At 39.9% G+C, this 18,666-nt stretch overlaps 1 protein-coding gene across 50 annotated transcripts in view; it reads left to right on the top strand.

Annotated features, from left to right (window-relative positions):
- Positions 1-18,666, top strand: part of LOC147708230 (uncharacterized) — a 2,035,583-nt gene that overhangs the window by 219,911 nt on the left and 1,797,006 nt on the right. For 44 of the 50 annotated variants that reach the window (XM_086926979.1, XM_086926974.1, XM_086926973.1 and 41 more), the window contains exons 3-4: positions 3,718-3,759; positions 14,165-14,218. The exons of 3 other annotated variants lie outside the window; for them this stretch is intronic. In XM_086926979.1, coding sequence (XP_086783105.1) covers positions 3,718-3,759; positions 14,165-14,218 — 96 coding nt within the window. The remainder of the gene's footprint in view (positions 1-3,717; positions 3,760-14,164; positions 14,219-18,666) is intronic. 3 more of the 50 variants (XM_086926977.1, XM_086926968.1, XM_086926940.1) reach the window with 1 other exon arrangement.

Below are 18,666 nucleotides of genomic sequence, written 5' to 3'. Positions count from 1 at the left end.
TTCACCACCCTTGCTAATGTTTTCTAAGGTCTATCACCTTCTCCAAACACTGTGACCCATGCGTTTTTACCAAGGTAGAGCAATTCATGGTCTGCAACCTCCCAAAACTTTTTCAGTGTATCCTGATATTTGAGAAGGGTGTCCCTGTTTTACTCAATTCTTAATCATTATCAAGTTGCCTTACTTTTTTCTCCAACATCTCCAAATATGTGTGTAGTAATCTCAGGATACCTGACCCTTTAAAAATGTAATCACCTGGATATATGCCTTAAAGGCCTCCCATAAAATCAACTAATTTCATGTGAAGCATTCCACAATGTCAGCCCTAATTTCAGAATGAAAAACAGAATCTTGCAATTGAGACTGCTTCACTCTCCAACATCTAACCCACTGCGATGGAGGGGAATTATCCAACAAAAGGAATAGTCCAACGGTGTTCTTGGCTGAATATTCACCTCCCAAACCTTTGGCATGGTGCATTTTGAATCTAGATATAAATCAATATGAGTGCCCACATCATGTTCTGATGATTAGTGATTGTATTCCATTGCCTATAAATCAAAGCCCTCCAAGAATCTCCTAGATCATATGCAATTGCATAATAAGAGTCAGCACACTATTCATTTTTCAGGGATATCTCCGATCATCAGTCACTATATTCAACCCTGAGGAGGGCGTCAGGTTAAAATCCACACCCCAAAGGGACTACATATATATTGCTCAAATCTCCCAGTCATAACCATAGCCCAACCCTGTGTGTCCCTCACCCATTTAAGGGTCACCTATGTTGACTCTATGTTGAGGCAAAGGAAGGAGTGAGTGAGAGGTGAAATGTGTGTCTCTTGGAGTAAGGCTACATCAATCTTATCACATTATGCAATCACTGACTGTGCTTTATGCAGATTGTTAACTCCACATATATTCCAACCAAGTATCCTCCATGTGGGCTTGTGACATCATCATGCTCCTGTAGTTATGTGATTTAAACTTTAGCAAGACAGGCATGTAAGCATTTACAATATTCTCTATATCACAGAGACTCCTAGTGTCATTAAGATATTAAAGCAAACATTTTGTAGAACTTAAAAACTCCTCATACCCCACCCCCCCATGCCAACCCCAAATATTAGCAAATACTCCACCCAAATTAAAGAAGAAAGATTAAACATATGCAGGGACACGCATTGTTGCTGAAAGTGCAGTCCGCATATGGGGGTACAAAAGAGCGGGCACTCGGCCCAGGCCTATGTCTGCTCCTTATTGAAGTGCATGCAGGCCATCCAATCCCATCATCCAGTAAACAACCATATCAATACTCATATCCATAAATAACACCACAGAAATATGCAAATCGCCATTCAGACGAAGCAAGTTCCACTTCAGACTAATATCATTTAAATGATTGTTATCAAGATAATGTTGTTGTGCTTACTATCTAACAGGACAAATATAATAACACAGTGTAGCACAATCTAAGTATGAAGACTAATCCACAGTGCAGGGAAACATGAGCTTATAATGGTCACTAAGGTTTGTAGACCCAGCCTTGTGCTCCACAAAAGGAAACTGGGCTGCTGGAGCAGGACCTTGTTCCTCCTCTGGTTGTTAAATATAATTTCATGAATTCCTTACCATTATGTTGAACTCTTATTTTAGACTGGTACATCATAGAAAATCTGATAGATTTCTGATGTGGTGCCTTCTTGATTTCTAGGAACTATCATCTAGCCTCTTGTATCATTGAAGTGAAGTTGAGATAGAATACCTCAGTAGAGCCTCTATACAACAACGGCAAATGCATTTACAGGTAGCGGTCACACAGAGCATAGCGCACTCAATTCTGCTGTGTCCATCAGGAGGGAATTAAGGCATCAGGTCTGTGAGACCCCAAGGCCCCTGCCACTTGCCCAGGCAGCGATAAAGGCTCTGACCTGACACAACCATGCTTTCTGTCTGGCCTGCTCGGACACCGTAATGGGTTTAATATGCAGGGCCAGGAGCATATAATGCTTAATCATACTGAAGTCCAGCCAAGGGAGCCCCACTCACACAGAGGCCCGGGTCCCAGCTACATGGGACTACAGGCACCCGTCCGTCCACTGGACAGTGGTAGTAGGCCCCAATGTGCCACGACTGACACCTTTTCTTAGGCCATGCAGGCCGTGCTGCAGTTCCAGCCTATGTGGCTCCTGAGGTGTTCAGCTGTAACACATGCAGGCTCAAATGATGCCTGGTGGTGATCCTGCTCCTTGCTTCCCTGTCCCCACCTCTAGGTCACACAGGCCTCTCAAGAGCCCGTACAAAGTCTGCCAATCACCATGAAATGATACAGATGAGTGTTTGAAGCATCTTTTGTTTTTGTTCAGGCAGAATATGTCAACTAGGTGGCCAAGTCTGATCACAGTTCTCTGGTACCCCAGTAGGGTTTCTTTATACCCCTCAAAATAAACATTAATCCTTTCTCTAAGATGAGCAAATGCAAACATAGTTTTGTTTATGCAGTTTTTGCCTTGAGTGGGAATATAGTAAGGCACTGCAGACTTAGAATGAAGTGATCCTAACAATAATGCACAACAGAACCAAACTGTCCTCATGAAGAAATGGGAATATTTCTCTTTGAATGCTCATTTGGGTGTTAAGGCCTTTACAGGACACACCCAGTTTATTGAAAGGCCACTCTGAAGCAGTCTGCCTGTGCACAAACAATAAGCTGAGCACGACGGTGGACCCATTGGCTCAGTCCACATGCAGATGCACATGATGATCATGTGTTAACAGCTTAAAGTTTCTTACCCTGGCAGTGCCACAGTGGACCTTATTTTGAATGGTGGGCACTGGAAGTTAGAACTAAAATGCATTTTACCAGAGCTTACATTGACTGAGATTCAAACTATGAGACTTAGTCTCAGCAGAGATCCCAAAAAATAGTGTTCCAAAATCTTAGGGACTGAAAGCTAGTCAAAAAACAGTTCTTCACAGTTGTCATCATCATGCATGGAAGGAGTGAGATTTAGTGATAGGAGAGCATTACACTAGAATGCCATATGGGTATTAGTTGAAAGAGGAGTAATGGCAAAATTGACTGAATCAGTCTGGGGTTGTTTTGAGACATTCAAAGAGGTGTATTTTTCATATTAGAAGCAAGTTTTGTTTTTATGTTGAGATTTCGAATTGGCCAATTCCCTGTCATGGGTATGACATAACCATTAGCTGATCCCTATTACTCAATATGACAGTTTCCGTATTAAGTTAAAAAGGCATGTGGTCATATACTAATCTTTTATATGGAATAGATGGTTTAAAATGTAATGACTACTTACAAACTCAATTAAAAAGATTGCATTTAAACATATGTAGCCTTGCAGGGTGCAATAGGCTATCTACAAATATGCTTGCATACTTTATTTAATTGATTGAAGGAAATTACCTATTTTGTTTCTGCTTGTGATATTTTATCTGAAATGTAAAATGAACTTACATTGCCCTTTAATGCAATATAATAAAGGTTTAGGTGCTATATGCAATTCAGAAATATCTACATAGTTATGTTTCATGGCATTATTATATGTTGTGTTTTCTATTCAGCCATTTTGCCACCTCTAATAGAAAGTACTCTCTCCTAGTCAGTTCAAATTCTGCCATGTGTATTGTTAAGAGTTTGTTTTCTTCCTCTTTCTACTGACTTTCCATGCCTGGTTCTATTGTGATCCACTATAGGCACCTATTCAAAACACTGTGATGACACCTGTTTACCACCTGGTAACTACATTTTGCCTGCTGTGTGCTTCAGGCATGCTGTTTTGTATGCCTTTCTAGAGTAACTAAATATATACAACAATTTTGCAGTGATGTGTCATAATGTCTATTCATCCTACGGTTTTACAATAACAACCTATACTAACACACCAGAAGAAAATTCCAGAATACATTTAACATAAACTAACTAAAGAATCTTTGGCTCTGCGTCATAAAATACCTGGCCAACGACCTTCTCTATTAAATAAATAGCAGGATATAAACTGATGAAAGTATTTGAGAGACTGCAATCAAACAATACAATTCATTTGAAAGTCATTCATTCATTCATTAGTCTATAATTTGAATTAATAATGTCACCTTGAATTAACAACCTAAATAACTGTGGTGTCTTTCTAGCAACCTACATTATAATGTGTATATTCAAAATGATGTTAGAGCCTTGTTACAAAGTGTGCCTTTACTACTTAAATGTATATCTAACTATGAATACACTATATGAAATACTTTAAGATCTCCAAACATATTTTTGAGTTTGTTACCAAAGACATTAATAAAAATGTAGAATGTACATTTTTTAAAAGTACTCTTTCCTAACCTTCTAGGTAACATTATATGCTCTTAAAAATCCCATTAAAAATGTTCATTTAACATGAGTAATGTTTGGGCCATTGGCATTTTTTTTTATCAAGGTTGTGTGGCTGTTTAATTACTAAACAAGCTCTTCTGATATGTTTCAAAGCCCTAAATGAACTTTAGCTTTCAAAAATAACTAATTCCTGACTTTTAACAAAAAAATAACTAATCCTCCTAAACAGGAGGAATCTTTTATATAATGTTTTCAGCATGAAATAAATATCTGAATATTCTTTATATTTTTTGTTTAATATGAAACTTTGCCCATTACATTTAAAATATTTTTCAGCAAATTATCAATTTGTAAAACTGTTATAAACTTGAAAACATGATTAATATGTCATACTTGAGACACACTTTTGAAATCCTAGAGATATTTCAACAATTTTAGTAGAGTTCTCCATTCTTTTTAAAACCTAAGTTATAAAATATAATCAATATTTGGTGATTACTTGAGGCATTAATGCTTTAAAGATATTTCCTAAAACAGTCCCAACCCATGAATGCATTTTAGATTTTGTACTTTTCACAATCCTATTTAAAAAAAGATAGTTCATTAATTGGTGAAACTTTTTACAGCTATCTTGCAATATTGTGAATCATTAACTGCATGTGTTCTGATTTTTCTAGACTAATCAAACAGTACACAGCATCTGTTTTGCAGCTGGTGACCAATGTTTGTATTTTACTTATTTGTTTTCCTTATGTTGGCAGTATCTATATGGCTCATGCTTCTATTCTAAAATTAGAATTTCCAAAGCGACTTTCAAAGCAACATTTTGCTTTAAACATTGATATTTATTTGACAGCAAATAAATATTGTTTTGTTTTGTTCATCTGAGTTTCTGATGCTTCGCAGTTTCTGCAATAAAAGTTGTAAACTATAGTATGGAATTCCACTATTCATCGAGTCCCCCGTCTTTATTACTTTTTACCCCCCTTACAAATTAGACTCCTGCTTAATCTGATCCCTGCAATACATGCAGTTGCCATTGCCGGCTATGTATACCAGCAGTTCTTTCACTTCCATGTCAGTGGCTACTCCTGTAGGAATGACCGAATTTAAATTCTTGCCTGTAGGCTGACATGGAGTAATGTAACATACTAAAAACAGTCACATAATAATGTAGCAACGTCTGCCCTTTTTAGTTACTGAAATCAACAATGGAGGAGAATATGAAAGATAATGTTAATATTGACAGTTCAGGAATATGTTTTTGTGACATAGAGTATCACACTTCATGCAAAAATAAAATTACAAACACAACATTTAAATCAAACTTTAAAACCATAGCAACAATTGGTTGGCAGTGAAAGGGAAAACAAATACAGTGTGTGGGTTATTTGTATAAAACACAGCAGTTTAAATATTTGCTTCTGCTTTTAAATGTAGGGTTTTGGAGGACTTATATTTTTCTTTACTAAAGATACATTTCTAGGACAATTAAAAAGTGCTGGAGGTATAAAGATAAATCTGATGCAAACTGTTCCCATGAGAGGTCTAACAGTATTCAACAACTTCCCTGAAACGGTAGGGGAAGAGGTGTGGAATAGTTTTTGATTAGTGACAATCTGTCGGGAACCTGCCGATGGGCATTTTATCCAGTTTCCATTCATCATCATCATCAACATCATCATCTTTATTTCGGCAACATGTGCCATAAAAGGTACAAATGACATTAAATGTAAAACAGTACATGTTAAGATATATACAACCATTAAAACATATGAATCAGTGTACAAGTATAAGGACCAGCCATTCCACATAATAAAAATATCTACATCACAAATTATCATTTTACAGTTTATCATAGTCATATTCTATCCAGTTTCCATTCACAGAGATCGAACTACCAGCCACATAGACTCCAGTGAACAGTGGAAGATCCTGTGGAAAATCCTGTCTGTTGGTTTCACAGAGATGTACAGAATATCTTTCTACTACTGGATGTCCCGTATGCCATCATTCAAAATATAGTGTGTAGCAATTAAAATTACAGTGGACTTCATAAGGACTGTACCTTTAAAAAGGCCCGTACAGGTGTTTATCCACCTCTTTGAAACAGACAAAAATGTAGTAGTTAAACTAGTTTTGCAAATTACAATGACATAATGCTAAAAAAAAGGGCAAAAAGCTTCCAATGCTGATTCTATAACCCAATTCAAATTGAAATATGCACAACTACGCTTATAATGGCTGAGCAAATAACTTTGTGAACATCCGGCAGTTCTTAAATTGGAAGCACAAACAATAAAACAAGAGGTCTGAAAACTGCAGGCAGCCCTTATCTCATTTCATTCTCAGATTTTTCCATGATAACCGAATGCCCTTAGAGCCCCAGATAAAGCTAACCATTTTGTCCTGGATTTTAGAAACTAGTCACTTATCAAACTGCGGTGGTATAGTGTTAAACTGATAAGTAATATTGGGAAGAATAGCCATTTTAATTGAGTTGATCCTTTCATAGATAGTAAGAGGAAGATTAAGACACTTTTTCATGGCTTTTCAATTTCTCTAGAAATCTATCCAAATATCGAGATGGAATTTTGCTAATTTCCTGAGGTATTACAATTCCAAGAAACCTCATTTCGTTCACTTTAGTAGGCAAGGATACCTCAGGATAAATCTTCTATTCCATACCCTCTATTTCACCTTCATTTAGTTGCAATCCATGTAGCCTACCAAACGTGTGCCAGATCTTCAAGATATGTATGTGCACTTTTTGGATCCGATGAATATGTTGTTAGGTCATCTGCATAGAGGGCTACTTTCCTATCATATTCCTTGTAATTGAAAGGAGGAATAGTGCTCGTTGCCTTGATCTCTCAGCAAAGGTCTCTCTGTAGAGATTAAAGAGATTAGAGACCAGGGGTTGCAATAGGCACTCTTATCAGGTGCCTCTGCTAATTAGAATCTTGTTAGATAAGGACCCATTTTTCAGAACTCTTACTATAGGTGCCTTATAGAGAGCTTGGATCATCCTAGCAACTTTGAACAGGTTTCCAAATATACTTAGGCTTTTCTAGGGAAATCAATCAATCACTTATTTGTAGATCGCGTTTACCACCCTGAGAGGTATCCAGGCACTATTGTGAGGAGGGTCTTTTTGAGGTCGTTCTAGGCTTTGACTACAAGGTGGGAGAAGGAGTGACCTCCGGTTTGGGTGTGATGGATGCTTGGAATGGTGGCAAGGGGAGCAGACCGCACATGTCTGGTGGGCAGGTGGAAGGCCAGGCGGATGTTGAGGTATTTTGGTCCAGCATTGTGTAGGGCATGAGCATTTTAAAGTGGCATATGTGCTTGACAGGGAGCCAGTGCAGACTACGGAGGTGGTGGGTGATGTGGGCTTGTTTGGAAAGGTCCATGATGATTCTTGCTGCTGGATGGTTTGGAGGCAATTGAGGAGTAGGGTGGAGGTACCTGCATAGAGGGCGTTCCGGCAGTTGAGTTGACTGTTGATGAGGGCGTGGGTAACTGTTCTTCTGGTGTCGGTAGGAATCCATCTGAAAACCTTATGGACCATTTTGAGGGTGTTTAGCAGGATGTGGTAGTAAAGTTGACCTGGCGTTTCATGGAGAGTTCACTGTCCACGATAATTCTGAGGTTGTGTGCATGGGTGGGTGGAGGTCTGAGGGAGGAGGGCCACCAGGAGTCATCCCACGGTGAGGGTGGATGTCTGAAGAGGAGAGCTTCAGTCTTGTCAGCATTGAGCTGGAGGGAGTTGGCTTTCTTCCAGTTGGTGACGTGCATCATGGTGCTCTAAAATGTTGATCCGGTGGAGTCAGTGTCTTCGGTGAGGAAGAGTATGAGCTGGGTATCGTCAGTGTAGGAGGCAATGCTGAGACTATGGCTGAGGGTGCTGAGACTATGGCTGAGGGTGATGGGGGCCATAGCGGTATGCCACAGGTGATGCTCTTGGAGGTGTACAGCAGGAGGCAAGTTCGTTGAGTGCATCCGGTGGCAAAAGAGGATAGTAGCTTGAGGGTATTGCTGTGGATTCCGAAGTGGTGGAGTCTTTGGATAAGGAGATGGTGGATGATGGTGTCGAAGGCCGCTGACAGGTCGAGGAGGAGCAGGGCTGATGGTTTGCTGTAGTTGAGGATGGCTCTGATGTCATTGGCGGCAGGTATTAGGGCTGTGTCTATGCTGTGGTTCAGGCAGAAGCCGGATTGAGAGGGGTCAAGCCCGTGGTTCGACTCCAGGTATTCTGGGAGTTGGCGGGTGACTACTTTCTCCAGTACTGTTACCAGAAAGGGAAGGGGCAAGATGGGGCAGTAGTTCTTGAGGTGGAATGGATCAGCTGTAGGCTTCTTTAGCAAGGGGTTGACTGCTGTGTGTTTCCTGGCTTCTGGGAACGTGGCAGTGCTGAAAGCAGCATTGATGGTGCTAGTGAGGGGGGTCTGATTCTTTTGTGACCGAAGTTTAAGATGCAATGGGAGCAGGGGTTGACAGGAGCTCCTGAGTGGATGGAGGACATTATGGAGGTTGTTGTCAGTGCTGAGGGGTGTCCAGTCAGTCAGGAGGTGTGGTGGTGGGTCAGCCAGAGGAGAATGGCGGACTGGTCTTGACGGTTGGGATTTGAGATTTTTTTAGATGTTGGTGATCTTGAAGTGGAAGAAGTCGCCGAACGAGTTCCATGGGGAAGGGGAGGGCTGGATGGTGTTTTCAACACCGTCTGAGGAGGACAATTCTCTGATGATGGTGAGTAGTTCCTTGGTGTGGCCAGTGGACTGGAAGGGGTGATGATGACTGCTTTCTTTGCTTCTCTGTTAGCGTGGTAGTAGGATTGAGTAAAGGCTAAGTGGACCTGGTCAAAAGTCCTTAACGCATACAAAGGTATAACTGCTAACAATGCTACTGCCAGGTCAACTGTACCGATCAGGAAATCAGTCAAATTGTGCAAATATCTGCCCTTTATACATTTGTCTTGTCCTCATGGACTAATTCTCCTAGTACGGATGTTAGTCTGGTTTCCATGATTGTTGCAAACATTTTAGAGTCCCTGTTGAACAATAAAATGGGCCTGTAGGAGTTCAGAATCTAACTTGGTTAAAGTATTAGTGATATGGCTGCCTCATATCAGGATGAGGATATCTTAACATGTTCTTTGCAGTATTGACTTAAATAGCAATTTTAACACTGGAATCACAGCTTCCATAACCCCCCTACACAATTTGCCTGGTATGACACCAGGCTTGCCGTCTTAAAGTTTCTAAGTCCTTTTCTGGCCCTTCTGATTCCATGTTCACTGACCCTTTCTAGAAGCTCTCTTATCAATAGGGGTAAATTCCTAATTCATAACCAGCTTTTCAATATATTATCTTCTATTTCAAGCTCATGTTTATGCACTACTTGAGGAAAATTAGGAAAGACTTGAGGGATATCTTTGTTACTGCTTACCATCCTTCCATCTTCCATCCTTTGTATACATCTAATATAATTCCTCATTCTCCATGTTCTTCTTCACCAAGTGAGCATCTGCCCACTTTTTTCTCCGAACTCAAAATGCTGTATTTTTCTTGTTTCCTATCTCACACTGTTTTTATCCTCCAATTTAAACCTAAAGTCAAGTTTAGCTTGATTTAACTGTTGTTATACCTCCGGACTGCTTACATCATGTTCTAATATTAGCATTTCTGTTTCCCTGATCCGGTATAGTGATCAGCTTGTTTCTTTTTCTGTAACTACATGGCTGTTCTAGACCAATTAGGGATCATACATCTCAAAGCTTTGTATGAATCCAAACTATGCCCAGGGAACAGCTGTTTATTAAAAGAAAAATCTTGAATGTCCTATCAGTGTTTTTGACAATGTGTCATCCAACAACAATTTATGGTCCATCTGGGAGGAATATGCTCGCCATTAAAGGCTAGTTCCAATCACACAACATAGATATCTTTATTATTAATCACTTTGGGTCTGATTCAGAAAGACAAATTTACACCTTTGTGTAGGTTATGCTTTTCAGTATTCACAAAACTGCATTTTAATAGTAAGCTTACGAGTGAGTAGACTCCGCAGTCAAGGTGAAGAGCTCCACACGTGAATACAGAAAAAGCATAAACATACACAAACCTGTAGGTTTATCTTTGTGAATCAAACCCACTCTCTTTACATTTTAAGTCTTAAATCCATATGTCAATTCTTGGAAAGTGACCATATGTTTTACTGTAGAATGTGTAACTCCTCTCTGATCTTGCTTTCTCATGCTGGACATCATACACAGTCTTGCATTATATATTTTTTAAATCTTGCAACTGTGGAGGAATTCATATGTGAATGCCTAGTAGATCTATCCAACTTGTTATTAAATAATACATTTAAATCCCACCCCTGCTACAATCTGTGCCTTATATTAGATTAATCCAGAGGAGAAGCTTCTCAGCAGATTTAGATTATCCACACTCAGACCATATTAGCCAGCACATGCTAAAATGGAGAAATTTGCTTAAATTTCAGCCATGAGCCGTTTGGCAAATGTATCTTGTTTTATTTCCAAAACCTTTACACTTTTCCCTTTTCTTCTTATTATTGAACCCCCATTTGTAATTCACATTTGCGCTGTAGAAATTACTTGTCGGACTCAAATTACACCAATAAACAGAATCTTGCACCCGAGTTTATAAAAGGTTTTTTGGTAAGATCGTATTATGAGTGATACAATTCTTTCGATAGTCTAAGATCAATCTCTGTTCCTTCTTGACTCATACCCCGTTAGTATTCCTTGGTAGGAAATGTCGCCTCAGAATTTTAATTAACATATAATTTCCATCATTTTAACCTGTTTCTTTTATTGCCATACTCCATGGTCTGGTGCAACTTTTTCCGCTGTTTTCCCAAATTCACTCCCTACCAGGAGAACAATTCTCCCACGAAAAACCCCATTCTTCTTTTTTTCAGGCACTGACTAGGGGCAAAGAGTCCTTATTTCCATAGCCCCTCCTAGATGTGAACAATATTCTAATGCCGGATCATAAAGAAACAAATGTATCCTTTGGTTCCAGATAAGTTCTTGTATCATTGATAACCTTGCTAACCTTCTCAACATATCTTAGTTGTCTCAGCATAGTTTGGAACTTTATCTGTACTTTAGCGCATCATGAGCAAGCTCATCCATTTTCTGGCCCAAAGCCACTGCCTTTCTTTTGTCACAGATCAACTATCTGATTTGACAGAAAAGGTAAAATAGTATAATAAAACAGTCTTTGCCTGTAGATCTCATAGTTAGTATTCATTCTTTAAAAGTCAAAAGTTTGATTAAGGTTTTGGCAGAAAAGGATTATGGTGGAAGGTGAAAGTCCTGCAGAGAGACCGTGCTATGCCCCTGATTCCCCGGAAAAGAGGTTAGTGAGTTTACAAAGTGGACATTCTCTAGCAGACGAGTCAGGTCCAATATAATTTCTCGTACCTTTTGGCACATTCCTGACCTGCATGTCTACTTGTGAGCGGAGTAATCCTGTGGGGGCCATACAGCTGGTCAGCTTACTGAGGGTAGCATAGCTGCTAAGTGCAGACAGAGGGTAACAGCTTGTCTTCTGGGACTGCACAGGCAGTAACAGTACAGTTGCTGCACGCCGAGCACAAGAGTGAGGGAGAGCCAGCAAAACAAAAATTCCTAACAAAAATAAATGTGTCCTTCTGTAGCGAAACTGGTGCTCATTTAAAGCGCTCTGATACCCAATGTCTCTCGTCTAATGTGAAAGGGAGCTTAGACTGCCTTTATCATGTGTTGCAAGCTTGTTGGACGTCAGCAGGGAAAAGAAGAGCTCCAGCTGAAACAACAAGAGATCTCCATTCTCTCAGTCAGGAAATTAGAAAAAGAGACTTGGCTATACCAAAAGTAAGTTAGCTTTTGGTATTGGAGCAGGGGAAGTGTGTGGATTAAAAACTAAGGTGAACAGATACTCACTCACATCTAAAGAAGACGGATACATTTTAATAAAAGGGCAAAGTAATTCCAAATAGAGAAGCTCAAACACCCAAGTACTGACGAGCAGAACCCTGTGAAGAGTCTCAAAATATTATTTAAGAAAGGTGCATGAGACCGTAAGGTTGGGGAAAAGTGCCCAAATCGACTTTTTCTTTGCTCTGTATATTTTAAAATAGAGACTAAGAAAGAGTCAGTCAGGAGATAATTACCCATATAAGGACCAAAGAGGGATAGCAGCTGTAGTATAGGCACCAAGAAAGCGACCAGGAAGGAGGCTGACCTGAGAACGCTCACAAACGAAATGATTACACCCCACCTGCATGAAAGTGGGAGTTTCAGCCCTAAAACTCACTGTAACTAGATGAGAATACCACATCGTGGCAGGTATGCAGAGTTCATGGAGCTGAGCTGGAAAGTAGCACAATAACCCCAGAATACACACAGAATCTGCAAGGTGCTAGTGCAGCTCAAAGATATCAAATTGAGGATCAGCAACAGTATGGTGACTGAGTCAGGAATAGTGTATCACTGATTCATGGTCTATCCATGGAGATTTGAAAGGTTTTCAGGAGTCGTGTTCTATTTTATTTTTTTTAAGCTAGATTACTTAACCCTTCATACAAACGCCCAAGAATCTAACTAATGTGACTCTAGAAGTAGAAAGATTTAAGAGGGAAATAGCAATAAGGACCAAGACAAAACATTTCCAGAGTCTTTAGAGAGACTAGAGAATCGCTCCAGAAGGGATAAGGTCAAGATATTAGATGTCTCAGTGGGATCAAAAAAGATGACTTTCAGTCTTTTTTAGTCTCTCTCATCAAGGAGGGAGTGTTCAAGGGTATGTGTAAATCAGTTTTAGAACTCAAAATACAGAGTGCGCACAGGGATGTGTTACAAACCAAAACCTAACCGTCAGAAGACCTGAAAACTCAAGACAGATGGATACTTGAATGCCCCCCCCCCCATAAGAACAGGGAACACCTGGGAAGCCCATGCTGTTTCTTTGCTGACTTTTGTGAAATCTCTCTGAAGCTTCAGTCATGGCACTGTGCCTGAAGTGGTTGGAAGTCTCTCCGTTCCAGAAGGAAATAGTGACCTAATAAAGCACTCTGGCTAAAACAAGTACACAATATATGTCTTTCATAGTCAAAACCTGTACAAGACAATTAATTGGACCATGTATTCTTATATGAGTAGTTCATTCAAATCTACAAACGCATTCTTAAATGTGAACATGGTACCTGCGCCACACCGAAGATCGTTATTACTGGTTGGATTTTACATTTTAATTGTAAGAGAGATGCAGCTGCATTATTGCTTTCAATCTGGCACACAATCTGTGTGAAACACCTCGTTTGAGAGGATGAATAATCAGAATCCAAAGCCTCAAAAAAAACTTAACTGATTGATAGTTTGAAAGTCAACCAAATTAATGTAGTTATCTCTCCATGTGTTAGCCATTCATATTTGACACCTCTAAGGGACACCTTAGTGGCATGTCAAAGTTGCCGGTCAGCTTGATGGTAACAGCCCCTAATGGGAGTCAAAAGTAAATAACACTTTAAATTAGCATTTTTGCCTAAGGCCTAGTTAGAGGGCCCTAAATTACAGATGAGGTCAAAAAGTCCAAGGTCAAAAAATTCAAATAACAAAGAATCTGTGTGAACATGACAGGTAGATTGAATTGTAATACTGTATCCTGACATCTTACTTTATATTTATCCTGTCAGTGGCAAGAAATCTGCTCTTGATAGGCATTTCAATGTTGCATGTATTTTGTAGTTTATATTTTCTCAGTTTAGTTTCTACGTCCCCTTTCTGATATGTCTTTTGTCTAACAGGAGTGCCTCAAACATGTGTTGACCAAATGAAGAGGGAAGCAGACGGCCCAGGAGGCAAGGACTCATAATGGAATGGCTCTGTGTTTTAAGCGCTCTGACATGGGCTGGCTATTATGTCCTAATGGCTGAGCAGTAGCTACTAACTGCCACAAATGTGACTAAATATGCCGTTATGCTGCAGGCACTATTTCTACATACTTATATTTCAATGTAATCAAATGCTCACCAGTTAATTTCATAAAAAAATATTTTTAAAAAAAGAGAAAATGCGATAGCTAGCATGTGAATCCCAAAAGTCAGCAATAGTTCATAAATGAATTATAGCTATATAAAAAGTTGGGCCATGAAAAATTGTCATTTGGTTGCTTTGCAAAGCGATAGGTGCAAAATTCATTTAAAATTCACAGAGCCTCTTAGCAACCCCAGATCTTGCATTTTATCATTGCAGTGCTAAAACACGCGTAACAAAAACAAACATGGCACACTAAAGAAAAGAAAAATAGGTATACAAATAATAGGTATTGTTGGTGTTGGTTCTGTCCCAAATATACCACAGATGACCTTTATATGCCGTCACGTGACACCTCTAAACCAATTGCAGGTCACAAACTGCACTTCGAGTTCCCAATAATAATGCTTCTCATGCTCACAATGGTGACAAACACTGTGGACCTGGTTACAAGAGGTCCTTTAAATTGTGATCCCAGGACAAAAACCTATTTGCATATGGATAGTAAATGTAAGTGATTTAATGCTTATGGCATCTAGTAAATACCGGATGCAAATAAGTTCACAACTTTTGTTACATTTCGTCAGGACAAATATTCTGGAATTTAACTGGGGAAGTGGTCTGAAAATTACTGAGAAATGCAGATTTTGGTTAGATATCCACCAACACCCATATGTTAATCCCCAAAAAGTCCGAATAGGAAATATTTTTCACACCCAAAATATTCCCAACACCTCAGTGTCAGATTTAATTGGCTACAAGAATGATAACATTCAACAATGCTCACTCACAATGGGCCCTGTGTATCCCTTCCATTGCACATCAGGCATCTTATGGTATAACCACTACTTTGAAGCTTCCAATGGGAATTGAACCATTGTCTCTCTTAAGGAGTTTTAATTAATGAAATGTGTGCAAGCTATTAGCATCTTTAAACACAAGCAACAAAGCTGATGATCCCCTCTCATCAGTTGTATATGTTTGGTTGATGTGCTCTACAAACTAATTTCAGATCAGATTCCTAATAGAGAAATCCTGTTTATTCCATTGCCTTGTTTACATCTAAAGAAAATTTCCTCTTCATGCAAAAATGTGATTAAGCTGAACCCATATGGGTTAAAAAGACAGACTTATTTATTGCTGTTGAGCAGGGGATTGTGGGATGTATTTCGCAGCAAAGATGGCACTATCACTTATGTAAATGAACCAAGTGAGATGCGACTTCAAGCCTCATATAGAAGGTATTGAAAAGCATTGATACTCATCGGATTTCTTTATGAATATGTCTAACTCCCGACTGAGGTGTGAATTACTCATGAATTTCCAGGAGAAAGACGCGTACATACGTATTTCACAAGTAAACGTGTTTGCTGGGATAGGTGTGGTGCAGCAGGCAGAGCGGCTGCCTCTGGCGAGAAGGATTGTGGGTTGGGTCTCCGGGGGCAACTCAGCATCATGTGACTCTGGGTAATAGCTCTTTTATTCTCCCCGATGGCCAACGACGCCTTGAAATCCTTAAAATGGTGATATGTTTGTGGGTTACAAATAGGAAAATAACTTGTCAAGGAAAAGTCTTCCTGAATAAGCCCCTTGCTTTACTTGAACACCGGAAATGAACACAAGCTGACTCTTGCAACTTTGTATATTAGAGTTTGTGAGCTCATCAGCTAATGTGTATTTAGTGCAGATACGACTTGCTTTGCCGGGAATTAACATACTTGAATGTAGGATTGATTACAGATCAATAACTGGGGTGAAACATGCAACAATGTTGACTCAATAAAAGACATATATGGCGGTTTGTTAGATGTTTACAATGTTTATTATATTGTGATTCTGTAAAGGACCATTACAACTGTTTTTATGTGTTTGAGAGAGGCAGTTAAATGTTATACCTTGAGGGAAGTGACCTTTTTGTAATTTGGAGAAGAATTTAAAGCTGGTGGAGCTTCATCTGCATTTTCCACCAAGAAAGAAATGAAAAAGGCCATAACATTTGGCTTTTAGTATTTCATATTCTGGAACAAACTAGAAAGTATTCCATACCATGGCCTCTTCGGAAGTCACTAGAATACGTAGACAGTGTAATAAACAATGTGTAACATACACAAAGAGCTACTTTCACAAACTTTCACCACATTTCCCTTGTCCAAAAGAAAGAGTAATTACATCTTTGACATTTTTAATGGAACATGCACCCATAGGAAAGAAAAGTAACTGCTGTTTTGCCAAAATGATGGGCTTCAATTATTTCTTGACTCTCTTGGCCCAATGGAGTAAACTACATTGACGATGTAAAATACTCAGCTGCACTAAGGCAGGTGCTGACTGCCAAATTTAGAAAAGTGCGCCGTCCCAGTGGACATTTTTAGCATTGGTAAGAACAGCTGTCATGGCGGTTTCTGTCAATGTTCTGTTTTTTTGCCAAATGGCTCCTTCAACATGAAGGAGATGTATGGCAAACATATGTTTTTTAATTGTAAAAACGAAAAAGCACGCTAGTGAGGGGGTGTTAGAAATGGGGTCTCTAGTTGGCAGAAGTTTGCACCCTGTCCAAGTAGGGAATAACACTGCAGTCAGGGTAAGTCAAATACACACTCTAAATTAAGCTGAGCTCCTCTGATACCCTTCAGACTTTTAAAGCCGCTTTACAGGCTGCCAGCCATTTATCTACATCATCCCCCACATTGAAACTGGGCACCATATATTTGGGAATATAATGCCTGTGCTCCTGCAAGGACATTGCAGGTATGCTGACACAATTACCGTTGTTGCTGGGCCCCATTGTAGTGCTCTCATGTCCAGCTCTCTCAGGCTGAGCTCATGGGCCATAGTCCTCTCCTCCATGGCCAGCCTTTTCTCCTCCAGAACCTGCTCCTTCTCTCACTTGGCAAACTCCAATTTCAATTTCCTATCCTGTTTCCTGTCCTCCAAATCCTCAGGGGACAGGTTCCTACATAAGACACTGCTCCCTGCTCTGGAAGCAACTACTACAGCTCGCAAGTTGGTGGCTTTGTCCACAGGCAGTCCCAAATCCACATTGGCATCTAGGGTCAGCTCCTCATCCTTCTCAGGAATTTCTTGATCCTCATCCAGGTCATCAGCCCTGCACCATGGGACTCTGCCCTGGCCCTTAAGGCTTTCTGCAAGTCCATCTTTCTGGTGACGCCTCATTGAGACATGAAATTGCTTGCAAAAGACATTCATCTGAGCTACGGTATAAGACTCCAACTGGGCCAGATGAAATTCCACAACTTCAAGTGCAGGTGCATGTGCAGGTGCTGGTCCTCCAGATTGAGACATGTTTTAGCAGAAAAAAATCGAAAGGCCAATCAGGGAGAATTGAAAATTAGAAAAATGTCAATTAGCACAGGACAGACAACATTTTTTGCCAATCATGAGGAATGTTTGAATTGGTCTAAGTATAGAGTTGAATGGAACACTGAATTACTATAAGGTATTACACAAACACAAGTCCTATCCTTATGGCTGATCACCAATGTTAGGAATTGAGTTTGTAGTTGGTAAAGGTTTGCACGTGCTCCAAGTAGGGGCCAATGCTCACCCTAGTCAGAATAAGTTAAATACACACCCTACATTAACCCATGCTCACCTTCTGGTAGCTTGGTACAGAGCAGTCAGCTTTAACTTGAGAGTCAATACATAAAGTATTCAAGTAATTTTCAAATTACAGTAAGTCAATGAGAATACCACAAAAAGGCTCCACACAGGGTTATAACAAAAGAGTTTATTCATCTGAGTAACACAATACCACAATGACAAAAATCCAATCAGTAGAAGTCGAGATATGAATTGTTAAACAATAAACACAACTACAGTGCTTAGAAGTCAATAGCACTAAAGGTTACTTGAGTTTGTGCTAGACTGGGGTAAATCTGAAAAGTGAAGCCAACCATGATGGAGTGCAGGCAGGACAGCTACAGTTCCAAACAGGTCTTGCTGAAGTTTTACCTTCTCAATTTAAGCCAGGAGTCACGTTTGAGGGGAAGATGTTTGCCATGAGCACAGTGAGCGTCGCTTGCGATGGTCCACAGTGTGTGAAGAGCCGCTGGGCATTATGGACAGACAGGCAGGGGCCTTGCAGTCCCAAGGGACAATGCTGCTGTGTGAAAAGACAAAGGTGCGCCAGCTCGTGCTGCTCCTTCGTACGAGCGACGCAGTTCAGGAGAGATTGGGCCTGTTCACGGCTGCAAAGAGCCCATGCTTGATGTAAAGGGCCCAGGAGCTGTAGATGATGAAAGCAGCTACATCT

This window comes from Lissotriton vulgaris, chromosome 6 (assembly GCF_964263255.1).
Source record: "Lissotriton vulgaris chromosome 6, aLisVul1.2, whole genome shotgun sequence".
NCBI lineage: Eukaryota > Metazoa > Chordata > Amphibia > Caudata > Salamandridae > Lissotriton > Lissotriton vulgaris.
This window is presented reverse-complemented; position numbering and strand designations above follow the sequence as displayed.